At 42.9% G+C, this 25816-nt stretch overlaps 1 protein-coding gene across 3 annotated transcripts; it reads left to right on the top strand.

The window, feature by feature from the left end:
* The first annotated feature begins 301 nt into the window (after window positions 1-301).
* agla (amylo-alpha-1, 6-glucosidase, 4-alpha-glucanotransferase a) lies at window positions 302-25788 on the top strand. Of its 3 annotated transcripts, none has more exons than XM_035422977.1 (34): window positions 302-450; window positions 1566-1700; window positions 3812-4022; window positions 4353-4522; window positions 5176-5379; window positions 7466-7647; window positions 8335-8446; window positions 8612-8735; window positions 8909-9005; window positions 9110-9207; window positions 9582-9721; window positions 10551-10738; window positions 12066-12189; window positions 12929-13092; window positions 13409-13510; window positions 13941-14096; window positions 14291-14441; window positions 15141-15265; window positions 16006-16118; window positions 17083-17217; window positions 17363-17493; window positions 17709-17845; window positions 18031-18164; window positions 18595-18770; window positions 19328-19430; window positions 20082-20307; window positions 20707-20818; window positions 20998-21133; window positions 21444-21556; window positions 22158-22369; window positions 23122-23219; window positions 23524-23611; window positions 23699-23832; window positions 24214-25788. In XM_035422977.1, the coding sequence occupies exons 2-34, from the start codon at window positions 1619-1621 to the stop codon at window positions 24329-24331; spliced, it is 4596 nt and encodes a 1531-aa protein (XP_035278868.1). In that variant the 5' UTR covers window positions 302-450; window positions 1566-1618; the 3' UTR covers window positions 24332-25788. The 3 variants fall into 3 exon arrangements, with proteins under 3 accessions (XP_035278868.1, XP_035278870.1, XP_035278869.1); XM_035422979.1 differs by lacking the exon at window positions 12066-12189 and adding an exon at window positions 11450-11573; XM_035422978.1 differs by lacking the exon at window positions 302-450 and adding an exon at window positions 787-920.
* Window positions 25789-25816: the final 28 nt, after the last annotated feature.

Genomic DNA, 25816 nt, shown 5'->3' with positions numbered 1-25816 from the left:
TATTTTGTCAGTTTTTTGTATCATACATTTCATTATGTGTAGACGTTTGTGAATCAATGGTTGTTTTGGTACAGAAGTTTCCGAAAAATATTTATTAAAATGTATTTTATTAGCCTACATATTATATTTTTACAATCTGCTTTTTAAATGAAACGTAACTATCGTTAAACGAGTCACAGAATAACATCGGGAAAGTTTTGTTTTGCTTTCAAAGGCCTGATTTCCCCATTCATTCCCCATTTGAAAGCTCCAATGTTTTTTCCCGCAGTATGCGCAATAGGAGCTTACTTCCGGGACTTCACAAAACTTAGGTTAGCTGAAGGCATGTTCACCTCTCTAGTTAAATATGCATGTCTATGCTTCACAATAACATTGGGTAACTGTCGGCACGCCCCCTTGGCTGCGCTGAGAAGGGTCATCCGCAGCGGAGAGCAAACCAGGAAAAACAAGGTGATTTTCAAATAACATTCCAGAAAGCATATGCAGATTGTTGATTATATTGTGCACATATGTAGTATTATGTGCACACAGATATGTAGCTCATAACACTGCTGTATTTGTGGTTCTAAGAGGTAGCTTTCTAACCAGCTATCTTGCCACTGGTCACGTAGGCATATGAGCTTTCTAACTCAGTCAACCTGGCTTAATCAAAGCGCTGCCTGTACGTAGCTTGATAAATATAGGCTATGCTAAAACAAATAGATTTTTAATTTCTTAGATTGAATTTCCGACCGTTGACAAACAGCTCCATCAGAAGTATGTTAGCCTATTAGTTCCTGTGGCGGCATGGTCCTGAAGTGGGCGGTTTCGAGTCCATTTTCATATTGTTTCAGGAGGTAGCAACAAGCTAGCCTGCAGCTCGCTACAACGTACATTATATGATAGAGTCGGTGCATGGTCGGTGGTTTGAACGCGAACGTGTAAGATTTCAGTGGTTTGATTTGAAGTACAATGCCGATATAATGTCGATTGCAAATGTTGATTGCAAGTGTAGTAGCCTAATGTTCTTTCTATCTGTGTTTAGGCAGCTTAGTATTTGAAGGGTAAACAGGCCTACACAAACTTACAGTTGAATTTTCATCAGATAGGATGTCATAATCTTCCAAAGAACAGCACGTACCTCGCTTGTCTGTTACCTATAGAATCTGCTTTTCATTACAGAATAAAATAAAACCTACAAAAGTGCATGCTGAAAACTGTGAAAGTAGGCTAAAGAAGCTGCTTCATATATTTGCAGTTTTGCTGTTAACTTTTAAATCTGATGTCAGATTTTATTTACTGTTGTGTAGTTGTGTGTCAGTATTAGCGAAATATGCATTTTCGTATTATCTCTTAACGCAGTTGTCAGAGCTTGTTTTTAGAGAGAAGGAATGACACATGCTTTATATCTGGTTACATTATACCCAAGGGATATACAGTTAACGAGGATATACGGTTCTGTACTATCCGATGCAATTACTGGAATTTAGCAATATTTGTATATGACAGTGCACAAGAGTGTGCAGTTTGGGTAGACGACTATGTTCAGTTGGTTGATGTTTACACTGTTACGAATGTTTTCTCAGGGAATTTCAAAGCACCGTTTTCTCTGAAGAACAGTGACGCAAGGAGAGTGAAAATGGTACACAGCAAGCAAATAAGAGTTTTGGTCCTGAACGACATGGAGAAGCTTGAAAGGACACTATTTCGACTGGACCAAGGTACCACAGTTACCCTTTTATTTGACATGTATGTGCTAAATTACACACAACATCATTTGAAAGTCTTCACAACATAGTATTTTGTGAGTGCCATGCTGGGTATCCTGAGTGAGTGCATTTTACCCAGGCTACTGTTGCTTGTTATTCTTGGACTGACCTTTGGGAGAAATTCATGTGCTAGGCCTACTTCTTTAGGTCCCCTACCACTTAACAGTGAAATGGTACTTTTGATATAAGAATAAAATTACACGATCATTCCTTTTGTTCAAAATAATGTAGCCTTTAGTATTTTGTTATTTTTGGAAGTTAGGCACCACTTTTTGTGTCACATTATTTTACATTTGACATTTCAAGAGGTATTTGGATGCCATATATGTGAGGAAAGTATTCTACTTGTGCTATTTAAAGAGGTCTGGCTGTCTTGTTAATATGCTGGCAGTAGTGAAATGCAGTAACATCTTTTGAGTTTGGTGTTCAGTCTACCCTTGTGAAAATTCCAGCTAAGACCAGCTGGGATTTGAAGCTGGTGTATAATGGTCTAAATTGGGTTTTCAACACTTCTAACCGGTCATAGTTGGTCTGTGGCTGGTCAGAGTTGGTCTCTAGCTATGCAATGCGGCTCGTCTAGCTGACTAGATAGGCTGGAAAATTGGTGAATTGTTTGTTGATCAGCTAAAAGTGTCAAAAATAGATCTTAAACCAGCTTGACCAGCTTTGGCTGGGTTTAAACAGGAATTATTTGCAGCGTACTTTGATTCATGGGGAACTGTAAACTGTATTAAGTTTTATGAATGCTTATATTTCTAGGCTTGGATTCGAGATTCTGGCCTACTATTTCCCTCCTGTCTTGCACTACCTCTTCTGAAGCCCATTGGCCACCTCAGTTAAAGGAGCTGGCCAGTTTCCTAATCAAAATAATCAACAGATTTGTGGAGATAGGATATAATGCTGTTAAAATCCCTTCACAGTCGAGCACAGTTAGACCCAACTTGAAAAGAGGTGGCAAAGTTTCCATAGATTGTCAGGGGCCATGGTGGGCTATTATTGTCAGAAAAACCCGGCCATTCAGTCTCTGGTCTTAATCTCAAGAACCATATACTGTAGGGCCTGTTCTACTATGCTGAAACCACTACACTACAAGGGACATTCAATAAACAATCAAATACATATTATTATTGACAATATTAATATATTAACAATATATTAACACTCATTTTTGTCATACACTTGTATTAGCCTATGTAACAAATGTAATAATTTATTTCCTGCTGGGTCTCAGGAGGTTATACGCTAACATATAGTTACATAACTGTAAAATAATACACTGTGCAGCTGCACCGTTATGGTGCCATGCTTCGTGTGCACATTCCAGACGGGAAATGCATGTGATTATGCACAGTACAGTTTGCTGGGCATATATGGTTACGATGAAGTCAGGACATGCTAATCTCCTTTGCTTTAATTTGTCTTTGCAGGGCACAGTAATCTAATAGTCATGTTCTAAATGAATGGCGCTATTGAATACATGGTGTCTTCTTGGTAACCTTTAACAGGTTGCTTTTTCGTAAGTGTGGATTTTGGCCTTTTTTATAAGAAGTTCAAGCTGTGAAAATTAACTAATAAGTTAATTTCAAAAGGATATCAGTTGTACACTCAACTGGACAGTCTGGGGTTCAACTGCTTTTGGTTTTTTTTCCCCCCGACATTTTAATGGAGTTTCTTAAGATGAACTTTTTATTACGAATGCATGCATATGCTTTTATGTGAACAAAGACAATGAATACTAAGTCACAGCATTCACATGCAATGACAAAATTTCAAATGTTCTTTATGGAGAACAATATTTCTTTTTGCAAAACCAGTGGTGACAGTGTTACTGGTCTTTTTTTATTTGGCAAGAATGTGCCCTTCCCGCAATTCAGTGCTCATATGTGACAGAGTTAGCCATTTTATAAGAATCTTGCTGCGATATTGCAACTATAATGGCTGCACAGCTGCACTGTTTGGCAGTGCTAGTGGTCAACAATGACAGGATAATACTGTACATTCTTTGCATGTCATCCTCTCACGTGCTAAGCTTTGTTTCAGTTGTTTTTGTGTTCTTCTGTAAGGCTTCGAGCTTCAGTTCCGCCTGGGCCCAACGCTGCAGGGGAAGCCCGTGCAAGTCCGAACCAACTACCCCTCTGAAGGGGAGAAGTTTATGCGCCATAAGTTCTGCACCCTAGAATGGATCAACCCCACCGAGAGAGAGGATGACTCTGACAAATTCTGCACCCTGGACCTGCAAATAGCAGGGTCTTATCAATATTATTTTGGACATGGGTAATTACTCTTTATGTTCAAAGTCATACTAGTATTATATATTAAAATATGGTAAAGAAATGTATATCTAACAAATACACCCTCTAAGTTATTTGTATTATGTATTGTGTAATAGAGAGGCTAAAAATGAGGATTTTGATAATGCACATGTGTCACAGAAGAGTTTGTTTTTAAACATTAGGACTATGTGTAAACTGTATTCTACCTGGTGTTTGTTCATAGTACAAACGCTTTGAAATTGTTTTTATTACCAAATAACACAATGTCACAACCCTCATGCTGATGTCACAATAATAACAGCCAATGGGTTATTTGCTAATGTGTTTGCAGAAAGGAGGAGAAGAGTGGCGGAGGCTACTTTGTGGTGGATCCGGTGCTGCGCGTAGGTGCAGACAACCACATTCTGCCCTTGGACTGCATCACCATTCAGACCTACCTGTCCAAGTGCCTTGGACCTTTGCATGAGTGGCCAGCTAGGCTCCGGGTAGCCAAGGAGTCGGGTGAGAGGAGTGGGCGGTCCCTCGCAAGAGGCTTGTGATTGTTAGGGAGCTAAACCTGGAAACAGTAGGCTGTGGAGTCTAATACCAAGTAGGGTTGTTATACCCTTTGAGCAAGGTCAGGCTTACATGTTGGATATTGCTTGTTTGATTGCCTGCATCGCTCAGCTAAGCAAGCCTGTGTTTGCATTACTTTTCACCTATAGAATAGCCACACTGCCTAGCCCCTTCTTGATCTTTCTTATCTTCTGCTGCCTGTGGCTAAAATGGGGTAAATTAATTATTACCCTCCTGTGACGGTGCAGATGGTCTTCCAGAAATAGATATTTGGAATATCAAAAGTTTATTTTAAAAAAGTTGATTAAAAAATATCAGTACAGGGAATAAATAAATAGGGACATACTGATGACTTGTGTGACAGGCAAACAAGTTGTCATTTCTTCTTGTTTTACATTGACGTTTGGTGTGCTTCTGTCTCCGTGGTTTGACTGTGGGTTTTTCTATGAATCATTTCTTTATGCATCCAGCCAGTAGGCATCATGTGAAAGCACAGCAGTTACCAGTATTTTTACAAATGGAGATATTTCTTTACTAAAGCCATGCACGGCTAATTGTCTAAAGCAGAGGTATTTTTTTTTTCCTTTTTTTTTTTTCAGGCTACAACATGATCCACTTCACACCCCTGCAGGTTCTGGGCAAATCCCGTTCCTGTTACTCCCTAGCCAATCAGCTGGAGCTGAACCCGGATTTCTCCACACCTGAGAAGAAGTACACCTGGATGGATGTGTGCACATTGGTAGAGAAACTGAAGAAAGAGTGGAACATGCTCTGCATCACGGACGTGGTTTACAATCACACAGGTCCGCACCTCTGCTTCCAGTTAATTCCAGAGTCACTTGCTCAATTTGCCTGGCTCTCCTTTTTTGTTTGGTCACCACTGCGTACACTTTTATGAATAACTTCAGCAAAGATGCTTGAAATACTACAATACAGCTAGCTAGCTAACAAACCGGCAACAGATTTTCTAACTTTACTCAATGTTACTTGCATCATGGTACTTCATTGCTGAGTTTTCAATTTCTGTAACAATCTGGAAAATGGTCATTCTCCATATTGCATTTAGTATGCTGCCAGGTCTTTCTATAAGACGCCATTATTCTGATTCACTGAGTGATGTTTACTGAGTGAATCTGTAGAAACATCACATATTTAATGTGTAACTGTGATGGGGAAAGATAACAGTCCATCTATGTGAACAAGGGTCCCCCATGCTTTCGGCTTAGGTTTCTTTGGATGTTTTAGCTGTCTCTGTTTGTACGCAAGCTACAGTATCATCAAACTTGCATCCGAACAGTGTGGCCACACTTACAGGTCTGCAGAACAGTTTTTCTTCCTACCATGGTGGGACACGACTCAGTACAACAAGCACTTTGCTGATGAGAGTGGCAAGCGAGGGTGTGGTTGAATCGAAGCTAGCACGAATTGGAATTGTTTCAATCACTGTTTACAGAAATGACAGTATCTGCTAAAGGAACAAGATTTTATTACATAATTTAAGTTCTGTATATAGTTAGGCTGGAGCAATATGACTATTTTACAGATTGCATATGGTACAATTTCTATAATCTCAGTGCCCATTGCTTGCAATGGTTTGAATAATTAGCACCATTAAAAAATGTACAATTATTTTTTTATGAGGTTAGAGCGAAAATGCTTTGCATGTCATTTTGTCATATTTTCGGTTGCTTAATTGTTCATGTAGTTTCCGCTGCTGCTAAGATACTGACCCTTGTTGCTATGGTTGTGCAACGTGGCCTTGCAGAATTTGGCTTGTCCTCAGACTGCTGAAAGTATAGCACTGCATACATTAGTATTTCAATGCACATTTGCACAGTGCATATGTCTAAGTAAAAATAGAAAATATGTGGCCCCAAAAGTAAGAAGCATTGACATTTTACGATGGTATAGTGATGACTAAGATGGCATTCGTAAATCTTCATCTGTGTTGTAAAACTGTCTGGTGGAAAAGGTGTTCTGTCAGAGAGAAACCTCTCCTCTGTGGTATGCATAGACTTGGAAATGGATATAGTAAGTGTGACTGGAATACAAAACCAGAAATAAGAATTTTATTTCAGAATGCAGCCCAAAGTTGGGCCCAGATTCTAATGTGTATGTGTGTTTGTTATTTCTTTAATTCATTTGCGGGTGTCTGGGGTGGAACTGAGGAAACGTATCTCTTTTGATGCTATATTTTACGAATATGTGGTTAGGCAGCATGAAAATGTCCTCTCGGGTGGTAACATGCATTGCAAATGTCACAGTCAATGAAACACTATCCTGCCTTCAACTTAAATATCACGTCCCAGGTTTGGATCTCGTGTGAGGAGAGGCAATGTTCAGTGGCGCATCAGAACTGCGGCCTTGTTCTGGATGTAGGCAGCATTTGCTTTTTACTTTGACAGAGTAAGCACTAGAACCATAAGGTAACAACAAAGGGAAACAAAGAAACAAGGAGAGTAAAATGCTAGCCAGCAGGCAGGGAGTGACAAAGCAGACTGGAAAGTTTCGGATGAGGCCTACAACATAGTTCACGGCACTGGAACAGATGTTCATAGTGGCAGAACCTGGCCCATGCAACTTCTCCAAAATTGTAGAAATGTAAAAGCAATAAATTAGGTAAATAAGCAGAACTGCCGGAATATGATTAGGGAACTGGAGCTAAATCTCAATGGTAATGGGTTTGATTCCCTGTTGTTCCCCTGAGCAAGGTACTGAATTTCTGTATGCAAAAATTCAATCTGTGCCCCTCTGGGTAAGGGTGTCTGCTAAACGCAGTGCTGTAATATACTATATTTATGCATTTATAAATTTTTATTTTTTTCATACAGGTACAACTAGAAAGAAAGTGGGTTTCATTTATTTTGTAAATTTTTCTCTCCTGTGCAGCTGCGAACAGTCCGTGGCTCAGGCACCACCCTGAGTGTGGCTACAACCTGGTGAACTCCCCACACCTGAAGCCAGCCTGGGTGTTGGACAGGGCAGTGTGGCACCTCACCTGCGACATCGCCGATGGGAAATATGAGGACCAGGGCCTCCCCGCCCTCATCCAGCACAACGGACACCTCGATGTGAGTCCCGCTGTACTCTACAATTTTAGATTTCCTTGTTGTTAAATTGCACATTCTCGGTTTTTATTAACTGAGGTTATTTTTATGTAATTTGGGTTCACCATGTAGAAATTACAGCACTTTTTAAACGTAGCCCCCATTTCAGGGCGCCATAATGTTTGGGACATATTAACGTTATGTAAATGAAAGTGGTCATGTTTAGTGCTTTGTCTTATATCCATTACATGCAATGACTGCTTGAAGTCTGTGGCCCGTACATGTCGCCAGGTGCTGAGTATCTTCTTTGGCGATGCTCTGCCAGGCCTGAACTGCAGCCATCTTCAGCCCCTGCTTGTTTTGGTGGCTTAAGTTTGCCTTAAATTCTCTCTTCAGCTTATGAAACGCATGTTCAGTTGGATTATGATCAGGTGACTGATTATACCGTTCAAGTAAATTTTACAGTTTTTGTTGCTCCTTTGTTGCTAAGCTGTATGTTTGGGATCATTGTCTTGCTATAGGATGAACTGCGATCTAGTGTGTTTGGAGGCATTTGCTTCTTCCAGATCTAGAAAAATATATCTTTGTCCCAAACATAATGGAACTTACTGTACATGCTTAAAATCATATTGTCCATATAGTAAGTATGAGTATTATAGAATGAATGATGGTGAAATTATAAATGATGGTTTTATTACATTTTCCCTGTAGAAAATCCGTGACGTCTTCAGTAGGGATGTCTTTCCCAAGATTAAACTTTGGGAATTCTTTCAAGTTGGTGTGGACGAAGCTGTGGAGCAGTTTCGGAAGCTGGTTGAAAGCGGTGAGTCTCCTGCACATCCCATATCTCCTAAGAGGTGTTGAAAACAGCACTATTTTACCATTAAAAAGCATGTACAGTGAAATGAGAGTGTAGACCTGTGTGCCAGGTGTGGAAGCTGTGCTTCTGTTGGACGTGTGCTGCCCTGAACTTCTGTCACCTCTTCAGGAAAAGCCGAGAAGAGCAAGCCAGGAGCTGAGGCCCAGCTGACCATAATCGAGGACCCTGAGTACAGGCGGTTCGGCTGCACCGTGGACATGAACACCGCCCTGGCGGTCTTCGCCCCTCACAGGTGCTTGTCCCGAAACGCACCCTAACCAGTCGCACATATACCACGGTGACCGGAATGTTTGTTTAGGTTTGGGATCCACCACGTGGCCGTGAAGCTGGTCAAGGGGCAGTGAGATAAGGATATAGCAGAATTTTTAACGTCAGAATTTTTGTTTGTTTGTTCTGCTGCAACAGCCCAGCAGCTGTTGAGCAATGCTGCAGCAGCCTCCGGAAGAAGCTGGAGGAGATGAATGAGAAACGACTTAAGGAGATGTACTACCACCAGGAGCAGGTGGGTTCCCCTTGGAGATGGGGCATTCCAAATTTGGACAAAAGTGAATCTTTTTTTTATTCATTAGTAAATTGATTTTTACAACTGCCACTCATTGTACACAGGCTATCAACTGCATTCTGGGAAATGTAGTTTATGAACGACTCGCTGACCATGGACCCAAGCTGGGCCCCATCACCAGGAAAAACCCTTTGGTGACAAGGTGGGTGCATTCTCAAGAATCTGCAATATAGGTTTAACATTATGTTGGCAGCTTTAAGCATACATTTTAAAGGTTAAAATGTGAAAATATTTGAATGTACATTAAATGCAAAAACATTACTATAGATGTTTTTTGTGTCAAATGTCATTTTAATTGTATGAAAAAGGAAGAAAAAATGGGATTTGTAGTATTTATAAGAAAAGTACAAGATTTTATGAAAACTCATACCACCTTTAGGTCAACATGTGAATTGCAATTTTGACACTTCACTTCATTTGCTCTACGTATGAATTTGTTTTCACTCAATAACCTAAATAAATAGCTGTGCTGGAATGGAATATTCACTGAATATTTTGGTTATGTTTCTTCTGAAGATATTTCACCTTCCCATTTGAGGATATGACGCTGGAGCAGGAACTGCTGTTCATTCACGAGGCTGACCAAGCCTGCCACTTCATGGCCCACAACGGCTGGGTGATGGCAGATGACCCCCTGCGCAACTTTGCCGAGCCAGGTCTCACCTTATCCGTGTTTCCTGCCGTTTTGTGAAATCATGGTGTAGTGCCAGGGACTCCTGGCTGTCATTCTTTTTATCTGTTTTACTAGGGTGTGATGGGAGGTCAGCTGCAGCAGCTGCCTTAGGCTCTTATGGGTTTGGTTTTGTAGTAGCAGATGATCAGCATGTGCATTCAATATTGAGCGCGGCACATTCAGGGCACAGCATGCTGCAGAATGAAAAGTTGTACATTGTGAAATGGCAGTCACATATTGAAACTTTAAGCATTTGCCTATATGTGAGCATACCTGTCAGCTTTTAGTGCTAGTTTCTGTTGTTTTTGGCCATTCTGTGTAAAGCTTTTTTTTTGTCAATTCTGCATATACTGGCTATGTTCTAGAATTGTGATTTTGAATTAGATATAACACCAGTATTTATTCATTGAGAATATCCAACAAAGCCTCACCATCAGTGTGCTGGGTATACACACAAATAATTATAGACTTGGACCGTTAAAACATGATGTATTGCATATTTTTGCCCAACATTGTTTAGGATTCTAGGCTTCACACTGACTGTGGTCTTAATTACAGAATCAGAGCCACTGATGTGACAGGAAATTGAATTGCCTGTCATTCCAGGTGCCAAACAACTGCTGTTTAAAAGTACCTTAAAAATCACTATTACTATGACCTGAGAACCAGTAGAGCAGCTTCAGTGCTATTCTGCATTCGCACCATGAGGTGGCACTATAAGGCAGGGGAAGATGCCCGGTGTGCGGTAAAGTCTTTGCGCTTGGCAGTATTTCCGCGCTGATCCGTTCTCACTCTACCGACGCCACGCCCAGGTTCCAACGTTTACCTCAGACGGGAGCTGGTATGCTGGGGCGACAGCGTCAAGCTTCGCTATGGCAACAAGCCGGAGGACTGCCCCTACCTGTGGGCGCACATGAAGAAGTACACGGAGATCACCGCCAAACTCTTCTGCGGAGTGCGTCTGGACAACTGCCACTCCACCCCTCTCCATGTAGCCGAGGTACGCCCAGAATCAAATTATTTAATTTGCTTGTGCGTGTAAAATAAACAACATGTTATCACTGGTGTTAAGAAAACACCTCCGTGTCCATTTTTACATAATTCAACAACCACTTATGTTGGTTCAGAACGCCCTGTGACTATAAACCACAATGTTGTGTTGGCGTATATGAAAATAAGCAAATTTTTACTGTTCTGAGAATATTATTCTTGTACTGACAAGGTTTTTGTGCAACACTGCAGGTTCACAAACTGCCCAATGCCCATATATAGATGAGATAGGATGCCCAGTGTGATTGAGAGGACCTCACCCCTTCAGCACCACTGACTAGCATACGTTAAACTGAGATTCAGACGGTCACACTGCCACACATCTTTCTACTTCACCATCGAGTCCTCATTTGAGAGACAGTTCTGAGAAGTGATTGTTTCAATATTTATTTATCAGACATTTTTCCATAGTGATTTATCATCAAGCCATGACATTTAGGTGCATATTCACGGTGTAAGAAGTGGCTTTTAGACTAATTAATTTAGAATTTATCTTTCACAGCCATGCAAGTATCATGTTATGAAAAAAAGATGTGTGTTGAATATCAATGTTTTGGGTTTTCATGATGTTAAAAGTGCTTGTAAGGCACTGTCGTACAAATGTGTGTTGTTGGGGTACAGCGGGAACCACTCTCACTGTAACCCATGTTGCGCTCCGTAGGCAATGCTGGTTGCAGCCAGGGCGGTCAGGCCCAATCTGTACGTGATAGCAGAGCTCTTTACGGGCAGCGAGCTGATTGACAATGTCTTTGTGAACCGGCTGGGAATAACCAGTCTGATCAGAGGTACTGGACCACAGTGACCGCAAAGGCAACTTTGGATTGCTGAAGTGTGGGCATGATACTAAATCTTTGTGTTTGTCTGTTCTTTTTTTCCTCCACAACCCCCTCACCCCTTCAATATCCACTTATTATTTTCTCTTTGGCTCCACCCATCTACCCCTCTTTACCAACTATGCATTGGATCTATTTATGTTAAATTTCAATTCCACAAATAATTATATTTTGTTGTCCCTGGTTTCTCTTTTCTATACTTTTGTATTTGACATTGTTTACTACTGGATCTTTATATATTCATTTAAATTTCCCTCACCACACACCCTCCTTCTTTTTCTCCTGTCTCATTGGTTTGCGGCATGGGGTTTGCGCCCAAATGCTCCTCCTCCCTCCTGCATGCCGCGTCCCCTCATTGACGCCTGCCCGGTCCTCCTGCTTCCTGTGCCCCTTCCTTCCGCTTCCTTTCCCTGCGTGCTCGTTTGATCCCTCGTGGGGTGAAAGTTCATGCTGGACGCGGCTCGTGCTGTGAGGCCAGACCTGTACGCAGTGGCTGAGCTGTTCACTGGGAGTGAGGACCTGGACAATGTCTTTGTGAACAGGCTTGGGATTGGCTCCCTCATCAGAGGTAGGACTGATGTGTGCAAAGGCACGGTACTAAGGTACTAAGTGGAATATCAGAGGCTTATTCCCAGGAAAATGCATAGAATTAGTGACTATAGAGCAAAGCTTCAATAACCCCCCATAATGTTGGAGTTGCTACAAGCTTATAGTCACTCACTTGTTTGGGCAAAGACCTGGGACAAATATGCTGCTCATATTCTTCTACCCAATGGCAAAACCCCTTTATATTCCTGCCAGTTTTTTTATGAAGCGGGTATTTCCACTGATATTCAGAAAAATAATTATTTCAAGTTTTTCAGCATCTCTGAAGAGCCAGCCGGTTTTTGAAGCAGTACTGGTTTATCCTAACAACTTCCAAAACACAAGTACCTTGATCGGTGGATCATGGCTAACATGCATAGTGCAACCCTTTTTTTTTTTTTTGGTGTATTACTGTAGGTAGGACTCTCCTACCAAGGACCCATAGAGGTAGCCAGTAACTGTGCGGTGACATTTACTTTGAGTTCACTTCTATTATCAGGTGAACAGTGGGTCCTGGAGTGTGCCAGATGAGTGTACTCTGTACCCAGATTGTTTCAGATGGCTGTGTTTTTCATACTCTGCCTACAGATTGTGTACCCAGCACGTGCTCTGTGTGTGAATGTGTTTTCTGCAAACCCAGACTGTGCATGTGCCGCTGACCCCTGATAAACCTGACTGAGCGGTCAGATCGGTCCATCCCCGTCCCCCCTTACCTCCCACAGAGGCGATGAGCGCTGGAGACAGCCACGAGGAGGGCCGGCTGGTGTACCGCTACGGGGGCGAGCCCGTGGGCGCCTTCGTCCAGCCCAGCCTCCGGCCCCAGGTGCCCAGCATCGCCCACGCCATGTTCCTGGACGTCACCCACGACAACGAGTGTCCTATTCAGGCATGTCTCCTGTGCACTTAACTGTCCGTTGCTTTATGTATCCATGTAACATCTGCAATACAGGGGTATGGGGTACACAAATCTGAAGTTTATCGGTAGCTATGTATTGCGTTGGTCATTAATAAAACCATTAGCAGATATCAGCCGGTATTGCAAAGTCAATGCCTGAGCTGCTGTGGAAAGATCTAGGAACTTTTACCAACTTGCCTCTAAAAGGACTTTGAGTGGACACTAATGAGCTAGAAGTGGTGCAGTTGTGAAATATGTTTGGTCTAATTTATGCCTTGGTATTATTATTGTTTTTTTGTTGCTGCAGATTCGCTCTCCATATGACTCCCTTCCCAGCGCTGCCATCGTCTCCATGGCCTGCTGTGCGATAGGCAGCACTAGAGGCTACGACGAGCTCGTGCCCCACCAGGTACTGAACAACCTCACGCCCTGAGGGCCTAGCAGCCTGCAGTCATAACCAGAGCGTTCGCAATGACAACATTTTATCGGGCCTTATCTTTCAAGGCCATGACGCTCATTCTGATGGTGCTGACACATCATTTCGCCAAGGACAAGGCGTTCTGCTGTGAGATTGACTCCAGGCCTTAGATTCACAAGCCAAATAAGTCGTACTTGCCATTTGTTTATAATTAATAAAATGTTTTCAGGAAAAAGATTACCTCACAGATAGAATGGAGTGTGGTTTCATTGAAGAGTAGTTTCATTGATAAGTAATTAAATGTCTAACCTTTGGGAAATGGCTTGACTCTACTCTGGTGTGGCCTTCCATAATGGTAGTAATAGCCAGGGGTAATTGGAAAGGTTTTGACTGAGCCCATACCTTTCTCCTTCCGGCTCAGATCTCAGTGGTGAAGGAGGAGCGCCATTACACCAAGTGGAACCCGGAGGCCGAGGCCGAGGCGGCAGGAGAGGTGAGCCTGGAGAGCGGCATCATCGCCGGCAAGGTGGCCCTCTGCCGTCTGCACCAGGAGCTAGCAGCCAAAGGCTTCATCCAGGTGAGCGGGACCCCCCGAAGGGTAGAGCGAGCTGCGCATCGCCGCAGCCCCTCTGCATGGCCCCCTGTAACCCCTCTCTGTGTGGCCCCCTCTAACCCCTCTCTGTGTGGCCCTATCAAACCCCACTCTGCATGGCCCCCTCTAACCCCCCTCTGCGTGGCCCCCTCTAACCCCCCTCTGTGTGGTCCCCTCAGGTGTACGTGGACCAGGTGGACGAGGACATTGTGGCCGTCACCCGGCACTGTCCCAGCACGCACCAGTCGGTGGTGGCTGTGTCGCGCACCGCCTTCCACAACCCCAAGACCCACCACTACAGGGACGAGGTACCCCCCATGTTTATTCCAGGTAAGGTCACTGTCCCCACATGCGTATATACACTAAGGGGGGCATGCTGGAAGAAGAAAACCTTCATTTGCAAATGTATATACATTTGCATGTATATTTTTTCAGTGTATGACACAGTATGCCCAATGCATATCAATTAGATGACATTTACAATTAATTTACAATTACACTGTGAAATGTAATAATGTGGAATGATGCTTGATTTGTTTCTTTTTTTTTGTTTTATTGGACATTTTTAAAGTATCAGTGATAATATTTACCTGTGCTGTTGTATTTGGTGCAGTTAAGCTGCTGTTATTTGGCTGACACTCGTAGAATGTGCCGACATAAGCAGAACTTTATTGCTGTTTTCATTAGTTTTCATGTAACATTTATATGAAGTTGCAGTATGTACAAAGCTTTCTAACAGTAAGTGCAGTATTTGAAACCGAACCAATTAAGAGCGTTTAGTTGGATGTACCAAGCCCAAGCACAGTGGGTGTTTTGAAGGCAGGTTCATAAATGTTTAATAAACCAAACGCTTAGTCTGAGCATAATCATCTCAGGAACACCCTAGGTACCATTTTTTTGGGGGAAATGAATTAATCTTGATTATTGGCAATGTTTGAGTTGCGTTTCAGTAAACCAGCGGCGAGCTCAGACCTTTGAGAGGGTGTCCGAGCCCAGGTCGTAAACGCACAAACAAAACTCACCCTGCAGGCAAAATCGAGGAGGTGGTGCTGGAGGCCCGGACTGTGGAAAGGCACGCAGGGGTGTACACGAAAGACGAGAAGTGCATTAATGGCATGCCCGAGTACACCGTGGAGATCACAGAGCACATCCAGGTACAGTCCCGCCATTACCTGTAATTACCCTCTCCTGGGAGGTAGCAGCCAACCACCCCAGGTCTTTTATTATCCATAAAGCATTTCTGCGCTTTTATTGTGGGAAACTGCAAGGAGGGTCCAATTTCTTTACACAGGCTTGCATTGTGTGCTTATTGCCTGTTGTTCCATAGTTCCAGTTGCATGGCATTCAGAATACACAATGAGGGCTAATTAATTAAATTAGCTCTGACATTGTGGCTAAGATCTTGACAACTGAAAAACACTGAAGGCTCAGCTAATCCTTATTTTTCCTGCTGAGATTGTAGTGTTACCTGGTATGGACCTGTAAAAATACTAACCGGCTTCATAGATCGTCTTGTTTTAAGTATTTGGAACTGCTTTGTTTGTTTGCTTGTTTATTTGACTGTATAAAAACATACATAGCCAAGGTAACTAGCATAGACATAATAAAATTATTTAGGATTTCAGTTGTCATCTAGGTTGTCTATAAGGTTATAAGGTTAGTTGCTGATTTCCAGTGAAACAAAGATATCAGTTTGAATACTAAAGTCTTTGTGTTTATGTAATTTACTCTGCGTGTAATTCACAGGTAGCATAGTGAACTGAATAGAATTCACTTTTAATCAGTCTGACGTCTACATCAACTACTGTGTGTCTCTGGCTGTGTGCTGGTGCTTTGTGACACTGGAACATGTGTTGTCACTGCGTAATGTCGTGTTGCCTCTAACGCACTGCAGCTGAAGGACAGCAGGATTGTGAAGCAGGCGGAGGTGACGTCGAAGGGCCCCAACGAGTTTGTGCAGGAGATAGTGTTTGAGCGGCTGACCCCTGGGAGTGTGATCGCCTTCAGGTAATTTGTGTGCCTTGTGGTTACTTTCCTTTGCTAAATGGGCCAGTGCAGTTTTACCAAACGGTTTCCACCCCACAACTGATTTCAGTGGGAAGATTAGAGATGTGTACCGTATCCCGTGAATGAGTGTGTCGCACGCCAGCATGACACCCCAGGGAGGGAGATGCGGGGGTTCCGGGAGAGCACCATTGGTTGCCACATGGAGAGAGAGAGAGAGAGCGCACACAAAAACACGAAATTAAATAATCAAACACCTTCACCCTTCCCCCTCACGGGTTCCGGGCAAAAACAATTAACTAAAACAACAAACTGAAATAATAAAGACAAAAGAAAGCAAAATTGAGCAACATCTTTTCAGTTCCTAGATTTTCATCAGCAGTTCACTTTCTCCGTCATGTAGTGCTCGGAAAAACAAAAGAAAATGAAACGAAACTCAGAACTAGCTCTCTCAATGTGTGCTCCCAGTCTCGACCCCAAACTGTGGAGAGCGACTCACCTTTAAGCACCTGGGCTGATAATTTAATGCTCTCTCGCGTGCTCTCTCCACCAGCCAGCGCAGCCGAGACCAATCAGGTTCACCGTCGGACAAAATGCCACAGAGTGAACATGAAAAGGACAGGGATTAGACAAGAGAGAAGAAAAAAACAAAACAAAAAAATTGTAGGAATGTGCGGAAGAGTGTAAATATGAAAACTTTGACGGTCAAAGTTTGAGCAGTAAAACTCTTCGGAAGGATGACATCTTATCAGTGAGAAGATAACAACCTGCAGTGCCAGTTGGGAAAGGGTTAAGCGAGGTTAACCAAACAAACTCTGACCTTAAAACTGTGCCAGTTTCCCTCCACCCTCCCCACTATTCAAAACAAGGGTTACAGGGTTCGCAATCATCATGCCAGCTTATTGTTTCAGCTTATGAAGTCCAAGCACCCCACATGCTCTAACCCCCCCCCAAACCTTTTGTGCAGGGTGAGTCTGGACCCCAAGGCCCAGGAGCTGGTGGGTGTGCTCCGGAACCACCTGATCCAGTTCAGCCCTCACTACAAATCTGGCAGTCTACCTGACAGCGATGCTCCAGCTATACTCAAGAAGCCTTTGAAATCGTAAGTAGAAACTCCAGTGCACAGCTTCAATGCCATGAAGATATCAGAGCCATACCCATCTTGTATTATGTTACGTAAAATGTGAAGTAAAATGTCTGTATCTGAGTGTCTTTGTTTAACCCAGATTTTCTTCTCTGGGCCATAGAATTATGTCTAGGCTGACGCTGGCTGACATGAACGTGCTGCTGTTCCGCTGCGATGCTGAGGAGCAGGAAGATGGCGGGGGCTGCTATACCGTCCCCTCCTGGGTGGCTCTGAAGTATGGTGGCCTTCAAGGTACAATCTCAGTGGAAGAGCACCCAGCAACAACAAGGGGCATTCTGGAATGTTACGGAGAGTCACATGACCTACACAGGAACAGAATGTGGTCTACATTTTAATGTTGATGGAGAACTTCGAATCAGTCCACTCTTAGACTAATTTAAATTCAAAGCACATCACGGCGTGATTATTTTTTGTAAACCTATCATGCGCACATGTTCTGCCCGCAGGTTTCTTGTCAGTGATGGCCGACATTCGTGCGAAAAACGATTTGGGCCACCCCTTCTGTGACAACCTGAGGCAAGGGGACTGGATGATCGACTACGTGAGCAACCGCCTGCTGTCTCGCGGGGGCCCCCTTGGACAGGTGAGAAAACGCCACGCCCGCAGCCTGCAGGCACGCCCCTCCAACCGCAATACCCTCTTCAAGCGGCTTTTTAACACAGCTTCCCTACAGTAAACAAATTATCGGGTCCATGTTCTTAACAGTGTTTCAGCATCCTTCTGCTAACACTCGCTACACTCGTGTGCTAACTCCACGTTTTCCCACAGGTGGGGGAGTGGTTCCAGGCCATGTTTGGGTACCTCAAGCACATCCCACGATACCTCATCCCCTGCTACTTTGACGCCATCCTGGTCGGGGCATATACCACTGCTCTGGATGCTACTTTTGATAACATGTCAAAGTAGGTTTTACGCATGTGACTGCACTGTTAGTTAGTGGCCCCATACTACAGAAGATAATTTGTGTTGAACATTTAAACAAGGTATTTAAATGAATTACTGTGCACTCTACAGTAACCATAGTCTTGCTTTAGTGATGGTGTTCTTACACTTTTCTGTAAGAAGTGACCATGAATAGTTACAGCATTGTGCTACCTAGATTCTATTATGAAACATCTGACTGACTGCACATTTGTAATTTGTAGTTTATAATGTATCAAGCAATATCCTCAACACTGCAGTAAGTAATGGTGGAAATTTTGTTCAGCCGCCAAATTGTGCCTTCACTGAGCAAAGACAGGTTTTCCTGAAACTTTACCTGTGTAGTTTTGTTACTGTGAGGTGTTGCTCCTTGCTTGTTTGTTCTGAGTAATGTCTGTCTGGGGGCCTCAGTTTTGTCCAGACCGGGTCCACCTTTGTGAAGCTCCTGGCCCTGGGCTCAGTGCAGATGTGTGGGGTAGGCCGCAAGCCCGCCCTGCCACCCCTGTCCCCCGACCTGGAGGACGTGCCATACCGCCTGAACGACAGCACCGGGAAGAAGGAACAGTGCTGCGTCTCCTTAGCAGCAGGTCAGACAGGCAGACAGACAGCGTCTGGAGACATGAGCTTTTCTCTGTACACGTGGTCCAGCTCTTACGCCTTAGGCCTGGATTCAATCAACATTCGTCCTTTACACTGGCTTGCAAATAAAATGTTTCATTGTTTTTTTACAGATTTCCCTTTTGTTTTGAGAATCGTTGAAACTCCCCAGACTGTTTTGTGAGGTGGAAAAAATGTTGTAGACAAATGTTGATTGAATCCAGGCTTCAGTGTATTTTCTGAAAAAATAAAAGAACTGAAGAAGGGGTAAAACAGTAGCACTGCAGCGTATGATTGATAAAGTCAGCAATTACAACTGCTTCCTTCATTGCCATTGCTGAAAATCAAAATGTAGCTTTAATTGGATTCATAAATGTACACAGAAAGTCATTAGCACCTAACAGGCTAATTGCTATAAAAGCTTGGAATGTCCAACACTTTCCAAGTGTTTTTTTTTTTTTTGTTTGTTTTTTGTCCTCATCAGACCATACAATTTTTTTGCCTTTGTAACACCCATGCCTGTCCTTCCATTTCCACTTTCATTTAGGTCTTCCTCATTTCTCTTCTGGAATTTTCCGCTGCTGGGGACGGGACACCTTCATCGCCCTGCGTGGCCTCATGCTGCTCACTGGTCAGCACCTGGATGCCAGGTAAAACTCCAGAGTTCAACTTAGGGTTCAGTTCTGCAAGCGTTGTGTGTTTCCGTTACAGTAATGCAAATGTACATGCATTCCACTCTCAAAACTCCTGTAAGCAGGTGGAGCTATGGACGCCAAACTTTCAGAGGTATATACAACCTTCTGGTTTAACATGGTTTCTCCCACATGGTCTCTCTAATGTCAACTCTAGTACCTGTAAAGGATAAATAGCCTTAATGCTGAATGTCAGTAATGCACATAAAGTCCAATGCAGGTGTACATTTATTGTCACTTAACAAACCCATTCAAATTGCCATCATTTGAATGCTGCCCGAATCTTAACAGCTTTGTGTCGTTTTCTGTCCCGATTTAAGAACATAAGTACATTTGTTGAGGTGAACTGGCTATTCTGGCCAGCTTGGCTTTGTATGCAGTCTAGAGAATATCTAGATTGTGTCTAACCTGGTCCTGAAACACTCCAGGGGTGTCTGCTGAGCCAAATTATTCCATGTATTAACATAGTTCTGTATGCAAAAATGACTTAAATCTATGTTAAACTCATTGCTGCCAATGCACTCTTGTTAAACTGACAGACCTCAGTTAAAGGTTTCTGCTGAAGGGAAGAATGAGAGCGTTTTCCTGAATCTTTTTCTCCACTCTCAGGAACATCATCCTGGCCTTCGCTGGGACGCTGAGGCACGGTCTGATCCCCAACCTGCTTGGCGAGGGAACCCACGCCAGGTTTAACTGCCGGGATGCCGTGTGGTGGTGGCTGCAGTGCATCCAGGATTACTGCAGGCTGGTGCCCGACGGCACCGACATCCTCCAGTGCCCCGTGTCCCGCATCTACCCCACCGACTGCACCAAGCCCCAGGAGCCTGGGGTAGAGGTACGCTCCTTGAAACCAAGATCGGTCCCATGCGGTCGCCTCATCCTCACAGGGTTTGGGGTAGACGGTAGCTTAGCCTGTGAGACGAGAGAATGATGAGTGAGTTGGTTTGGGAGTTTGGCCAGAGGCCAAAGTCCCCCACATTCCTTTAAAATGGCTCCTATATGTAGGCTACATCAATGAAAACTATAAACTCAGGGAAAGTTATAAATATGCTAAAGCGTATTTAAAAACTTCAGTAGCCATCCTATTTGGTTCGACCAAACCGGTTTCTGTAAGGCTTATCAAGCTATGCTTCCATAGTGAATGTAGTGCCATAATCTTGTGTTTGAGTATAGGTGAGGGATCATGGGAAGTATGCTGGGTGCTCTGTGATTGATAGATTTCCCTGTAACCCAGGATCAGCCCCTGTATGAGGTTATACAGGAGGCCATGCAAAGGCATGCCGAAGGAATCCAGTTCAGGGAGAGGAACGCAGGACCACAGATCGACCGCAACATGCAGGACGAAGGTAAGCCCCAGCCTGTGTTCAACCAGCAGAATACCAACCTAAGTTGTGGCATGTGGTTTATTGTGCCAGTTCAGGAATTTAAATTTAACACCCTTCTGGTGAATTTTCAGTTTATTAATTGGTGCAGAATTGATGCTGTGCTTATTTGTACTCATCTGCCTGTGTTTGTTTTCTGTCAGGGTTCAACGTGGTGGTGAATGTTGACCCAGAGACTGGCTTTGTGTCAGGAGGGAATAAGTTCAATTGCGGGACATGGATGGACAAAATGGGGGAGAGTGAAAAAGCTGGTAACAAGGGGATTCCCGCCACCCCCAGGTGAGGCTGGTATAAAACGCTTGATTTTTATATTCTGAGAAATTTTGACAATCATCTAGAGAAGCTTCATGTTTGTGTTTTGAATAAATTAACCTTACAAGTTTTGCCCACAATGCTTGTGGAAGGAGGTTGAAATATCTGAGCCTTTGACTACATACTTTTCTAGGGATATTGAGGAACTGGTTATGTAGCTTTATTGATGGTATGTAACACTAGTTTTGAAAGGGGATAGTAGGGGTGTGGCCTCAGGGTGGGAGGTGAGGAGGGCAGAGCGGGAACAGTATTCCTGACATCCCCGTCCACGGTTCAGGGACGGCGCTGCCGTGGAGATTGTGGGCCTCAGCAAATCAGCTGTGCGCTGGCTGGTGGATCTGTACGAGGAAGGACTCTTCCCCTATGCTGAGGTCACCGTCCAGAGAGACGGTCAGTGTCGCATGATCACCCACACTGTGTATACTGTAGCTTCTTTAAATGGGTCATGTAGGCCCAACAGGCTCTCTGGTCCAGTGTACACAACTGAACTGCCAAATGAACATGATCTGTCTTACAGTTGTCATTTAACATGCTTAATTTGAGCTTGAAATGAAAGTTTTCTGGAAATAGATGATACTCAATGTTGACTTGGTTTGTAGATAGCATAGTCAATCGACCAAAAACACATATATCAAATACTATAAGGATATCCAAAATGTTCCCCATTTCTAGTTTTATTAAGAAGTTTGCGTGGCAATCACACTGTGACTGGTTACCTTGTTTCTTCTGCCACTTCGTTACCAAGCTATGTCTAACTATTGTGATCTACAGTATGTCAAACTTTTGTGATTTGGTTTAAGTGTTCTAGTTCTCTTGTTACACAGTTTTGTGTGAAATCTGTCTACCCTGTTGTTTGTAGGTTTCCTTATTATTAGCTCTTAGTATTCTTCACCTTATAATCCATTTTGGAATAAAGTATGTGTCAAATCAGTAAATTTAAAAAATAAGTTTTATTTCTCAATAATGTTTTATGGCCCTTGTCTTTCTGCAGATGTGGAGGTCTCCTGGTCCTATGATGAGTGGAATGACCTGATCCAGCAAAACTTTGAGAAGATGTTCTATGTGTCACATGACCCCAAGGATCCCAATGAGAAGCACCCAGACCTGGTTCACAAGCGAGGGATCTACAAGGACAGCTACGGAGCCTCCAGCCCCTGGTGTGACTACCAACTCCGGCCGAACTTCACCATCGCCATGGTGGTGGTAAGCTCTCCTTGGGTTGTCCTATCTGTTTGATTCACCCAGTTAAAATTTATAATTGTAATTTACAATTTAGGCAGTAGATGCTTACAGTCAAAGCAACTTACCAAAGTGTATTTCACATGGTAGGTAAACACCACAAGAGGTAGAAATATGCCATCATCATTATTAAATCGAAACATGGAGGTGTGGTCTGTATAGGTGAGCTTTGGAAGTTTGCAGAAACCAACAGATCCAACACAGGCAGGTCCACAATCGGACTCTCTACTGCATGAAGCTTATTCACAAGATCGAGGATTTAAGCCTCAATGTGCTCCCAGTTGGCAGGAATCTGTACATATTGGCAAACAAAGTGTAAATGTTCATCTCTTCATTCTCCAACCTCATTGGTAAAATACAATTTTCCAGGTTCACGCTGGTGATGTGGCAAACTATCATTATCATTATTTTGACACGATGGGGAAAGTTTTGTTTTGAGAGAATTATGTTTGAAGCCATGAACCCAGAAAACCTGTTGAGGAGCAACTAAAGACACATTAAAGCTTTAAAGAGGTTACCCAAATGCTTAAGTAAATGTTATTTTCATCCCTACTCCATCACCCTTCTTTAACTTTTACGTTTCCCATACAGTCAGAGACTGCCTTCACAGTGGCCTTTATTCCTTCCTTCCTTCTGTGTTTAGTTTGAATTCCCAGCATTCTTTATTGTTGCAGTCATGTGACCACACCTTCCTCCTGCGCTCCATTGTTTTTCAGGCCCCAGAGCTGTTCACCACAAAGCGAGCCTGGGAGGCTCTGGAGATTGCTGAGAAGAAGCTTCTAGGTCCTCTGGGAATGAAGACGTTGGATCCAGAGTAAAGGCCTCCTCCGCCCCATAACTATTTATCTGGTTTTTACACATCTCGCATGAATGCAAATCCTGTTGGTTGCCAAGTCTTCATCAGGGCATATGCATTCCATGAAAATGTTGCCAAAAAATTAAAAGGTGTAGTTATGAATGGATAAAAGAATGTTTTGCCCATTTTTGGGTATATGCCTACGCAAATTGTTAGTGTCATTATTGTAGATGTATTCTGGGCTTTGGCGGACTGCATAATAGATTGGAAGCAACATTTGGACTGAGGTAATACTTAAATGTGTTTTTTTTCTCTCTCCTAGCGACATGGTGTATTGTGGTGTCTATGACAATGCTTTGGACAATGACAACTACAACACTGCAAAAGGCTTCAACTACCACCAAGGACCTGTGAGTGTTGGAGTTTTCAGCAGCGTTACGCCATTCAGAGTGACTTTGTCCAGTAATCTTAAAAACTGTAACTGTTGTTGCTTGTAGGAATGGCTTTGGCCAGTGGGCTACTTCCTACGTGCCAAGCTTCATTTTGCCAAGATGATTGGACAGGAGGCATACGATGAAACGGTGTACCTGGTCAAGAATGTCTTGTCTCGACACTATGTACACCTAGAGAGGTAAATCACCACCTCAGGTCCCAATAAACAGTAGCAGTCTTGTGGTATGTGTGCATTGCTTTTTGTCAGTGCTGCTTATTTAGATTATTGGAAATGGCAACAGATTTATGAGAACAGAAAGGAAAGATTGTTTTTCTTTCATGTAAATGAGACACAGAGACACATGAGATTGTGTGAGTGGGGTGGCAGAGGCATGTTTCCTTGTCTCTGTACTGCCCTGGTCCGCATTTATCATGTTGTGTATCCAGAAAAGTACATTATGTGTGAAGAGCAGGATCCCGCCTATATTTACGTCACAGCATTCATTATAATCTGAATGTGAACGTTGAACCTTCCGGTCAGCGGTGGCCTCAAGTCATTGTGTGATTTTTTCTCTTGCAGGTCTTCTTGGAAGGGTCTGCCAGAACTGACCAATGAGAATGGCCAGTACTGTCCCTTCAGTTGCGAGTCCCAGGCCTGGTCCATCGCTACTGTCCTTGAGGTCCTACATGACCTGTAAAGCATTAGTTCCTGTGGGTGGAGTTAGTCCTCCAGAAGCCTTCCAGAACCTAACCTCACTTTATATATTTAATTGAATAGTTCTCTAATACACTGCAGAAGCACCGTTTTGTTGAATTGGGAAATTCACTCCATTTATTCATTCCAGTATTCACTGTTTGGAGGGAGGAGTCATGGGAATTGTACTTTACACTGCTGAGATCAGTTAGCACTTAAGCCTTACTTAAGGTACTGATGTAGATGCTTCGAGCATTTGAGTCTACAAGTAAGTCTAAACTTCTTAGGACCAGCCTTTGTAAGCACCGCTATAGTAATTCAGGTACTGTACACTGGAGTGTTCACTCTACGATGGATTTCCATCATGTTTTTCTCTTATTTTACCTACTTCCACAACAAATCAATATCTCACAGAAAGGTTTGCAATAAAAAAAAGTTCACTGCACTTTTAGCTTGTTTTGGTTTGGGGGGAAAGGGTGTTTTATTACTTTGTGTGTACTTCCAACAACGTTGAATCATTTGAGGGTGCTAAACAAAATGGCCTGTAGTTTTGTCTGTTGTGACTTAAAATATGGAAAAGCCTGCAAATGCTGTAGTTGTATTGCTTGTGTATTGTCGCAATGTTTGTGTGTTTTTGAGGTAGCTACCCTCTGTTTGGTGCATTATTACCCTGGCTGCCCTGTTCCTGGAATGCTAGCACATTTTAGCCCATGACTAACCACAATAATTTTGCCAAATTATTGATCCAATTAAGTAATTAGGCTCATTAAATTCAAATTAAGCAATTATGTATTCCAATGAAATGCAACCCAGATGCATGTCTAAAATTCCAGGACCAGAGTGTTCGACTCCTGACCCACTTAACTCATTCCTAATTATATTAAAACTAACTTAATGAAAATGTAATGAAATAACAGCACTGTATTTTATTTGCTGAAATTGTGCACTTTATTGTCTGTGTTTGGACCTGCTAACAGTATAACCTGATATTTGACCTTGTCTGTGCCAGTAGCAACATTTCCATTGGTGAATTTATATACAACTTACAGTGTTGATTTATAGTTTTGTGCGATTTGTTTAATAAAACACAAGCTTTGTGTACACAAAAATGAGTGTTCTAGAAAATGTGAGATAAATGATCAAAATAGCTTCTAACATCAATGATAACTGTTAAACAGCTGACAGTAACTGCTGAATTTAAAAACTACCTCCAACCAAAGATTAATTCAAGATTACCGAAATTGTATGATTTACTCAAATCGCCCAGTTTGTGGAAAATCAGTTTGTGAGCACTGACCTCGATGGGTCAATAGTCAAATGCATCTTGCACTGCTAGGTAAATGGCATTGAATGCTCTGATGGAAATGTTGCTAGTTCATGTGGTCTATTCACCCGAGTTGCTGCTTGTTAAGCTGTTTCTGTGGTTATGATTAAAATGGTCATCATAAGCAGTTGCTTGTATTCCCTGATGAGGATATCAGTGATTGTG

The sequence above is a fragment of the Anguilla anguilla genome, chromosome 6 (assembly GCF_013347855.1).
Source record: "Anguilla anguilla isolate fAngAng1 chromosome 6, fAngAng1.pri, whole genome shotgun sequence".
In the NCBI taxonomy this organism is placed as follows: domain Eukaryota; kingdom Metazoa; phylum Chordata; class Actinopteri; order Anguilliformes; family Anguillidae; genus Anguilla; species Anguilla anguilla.
This window is presented reverse-complemented; position numbering and strand designations above follow the sequence as displayed.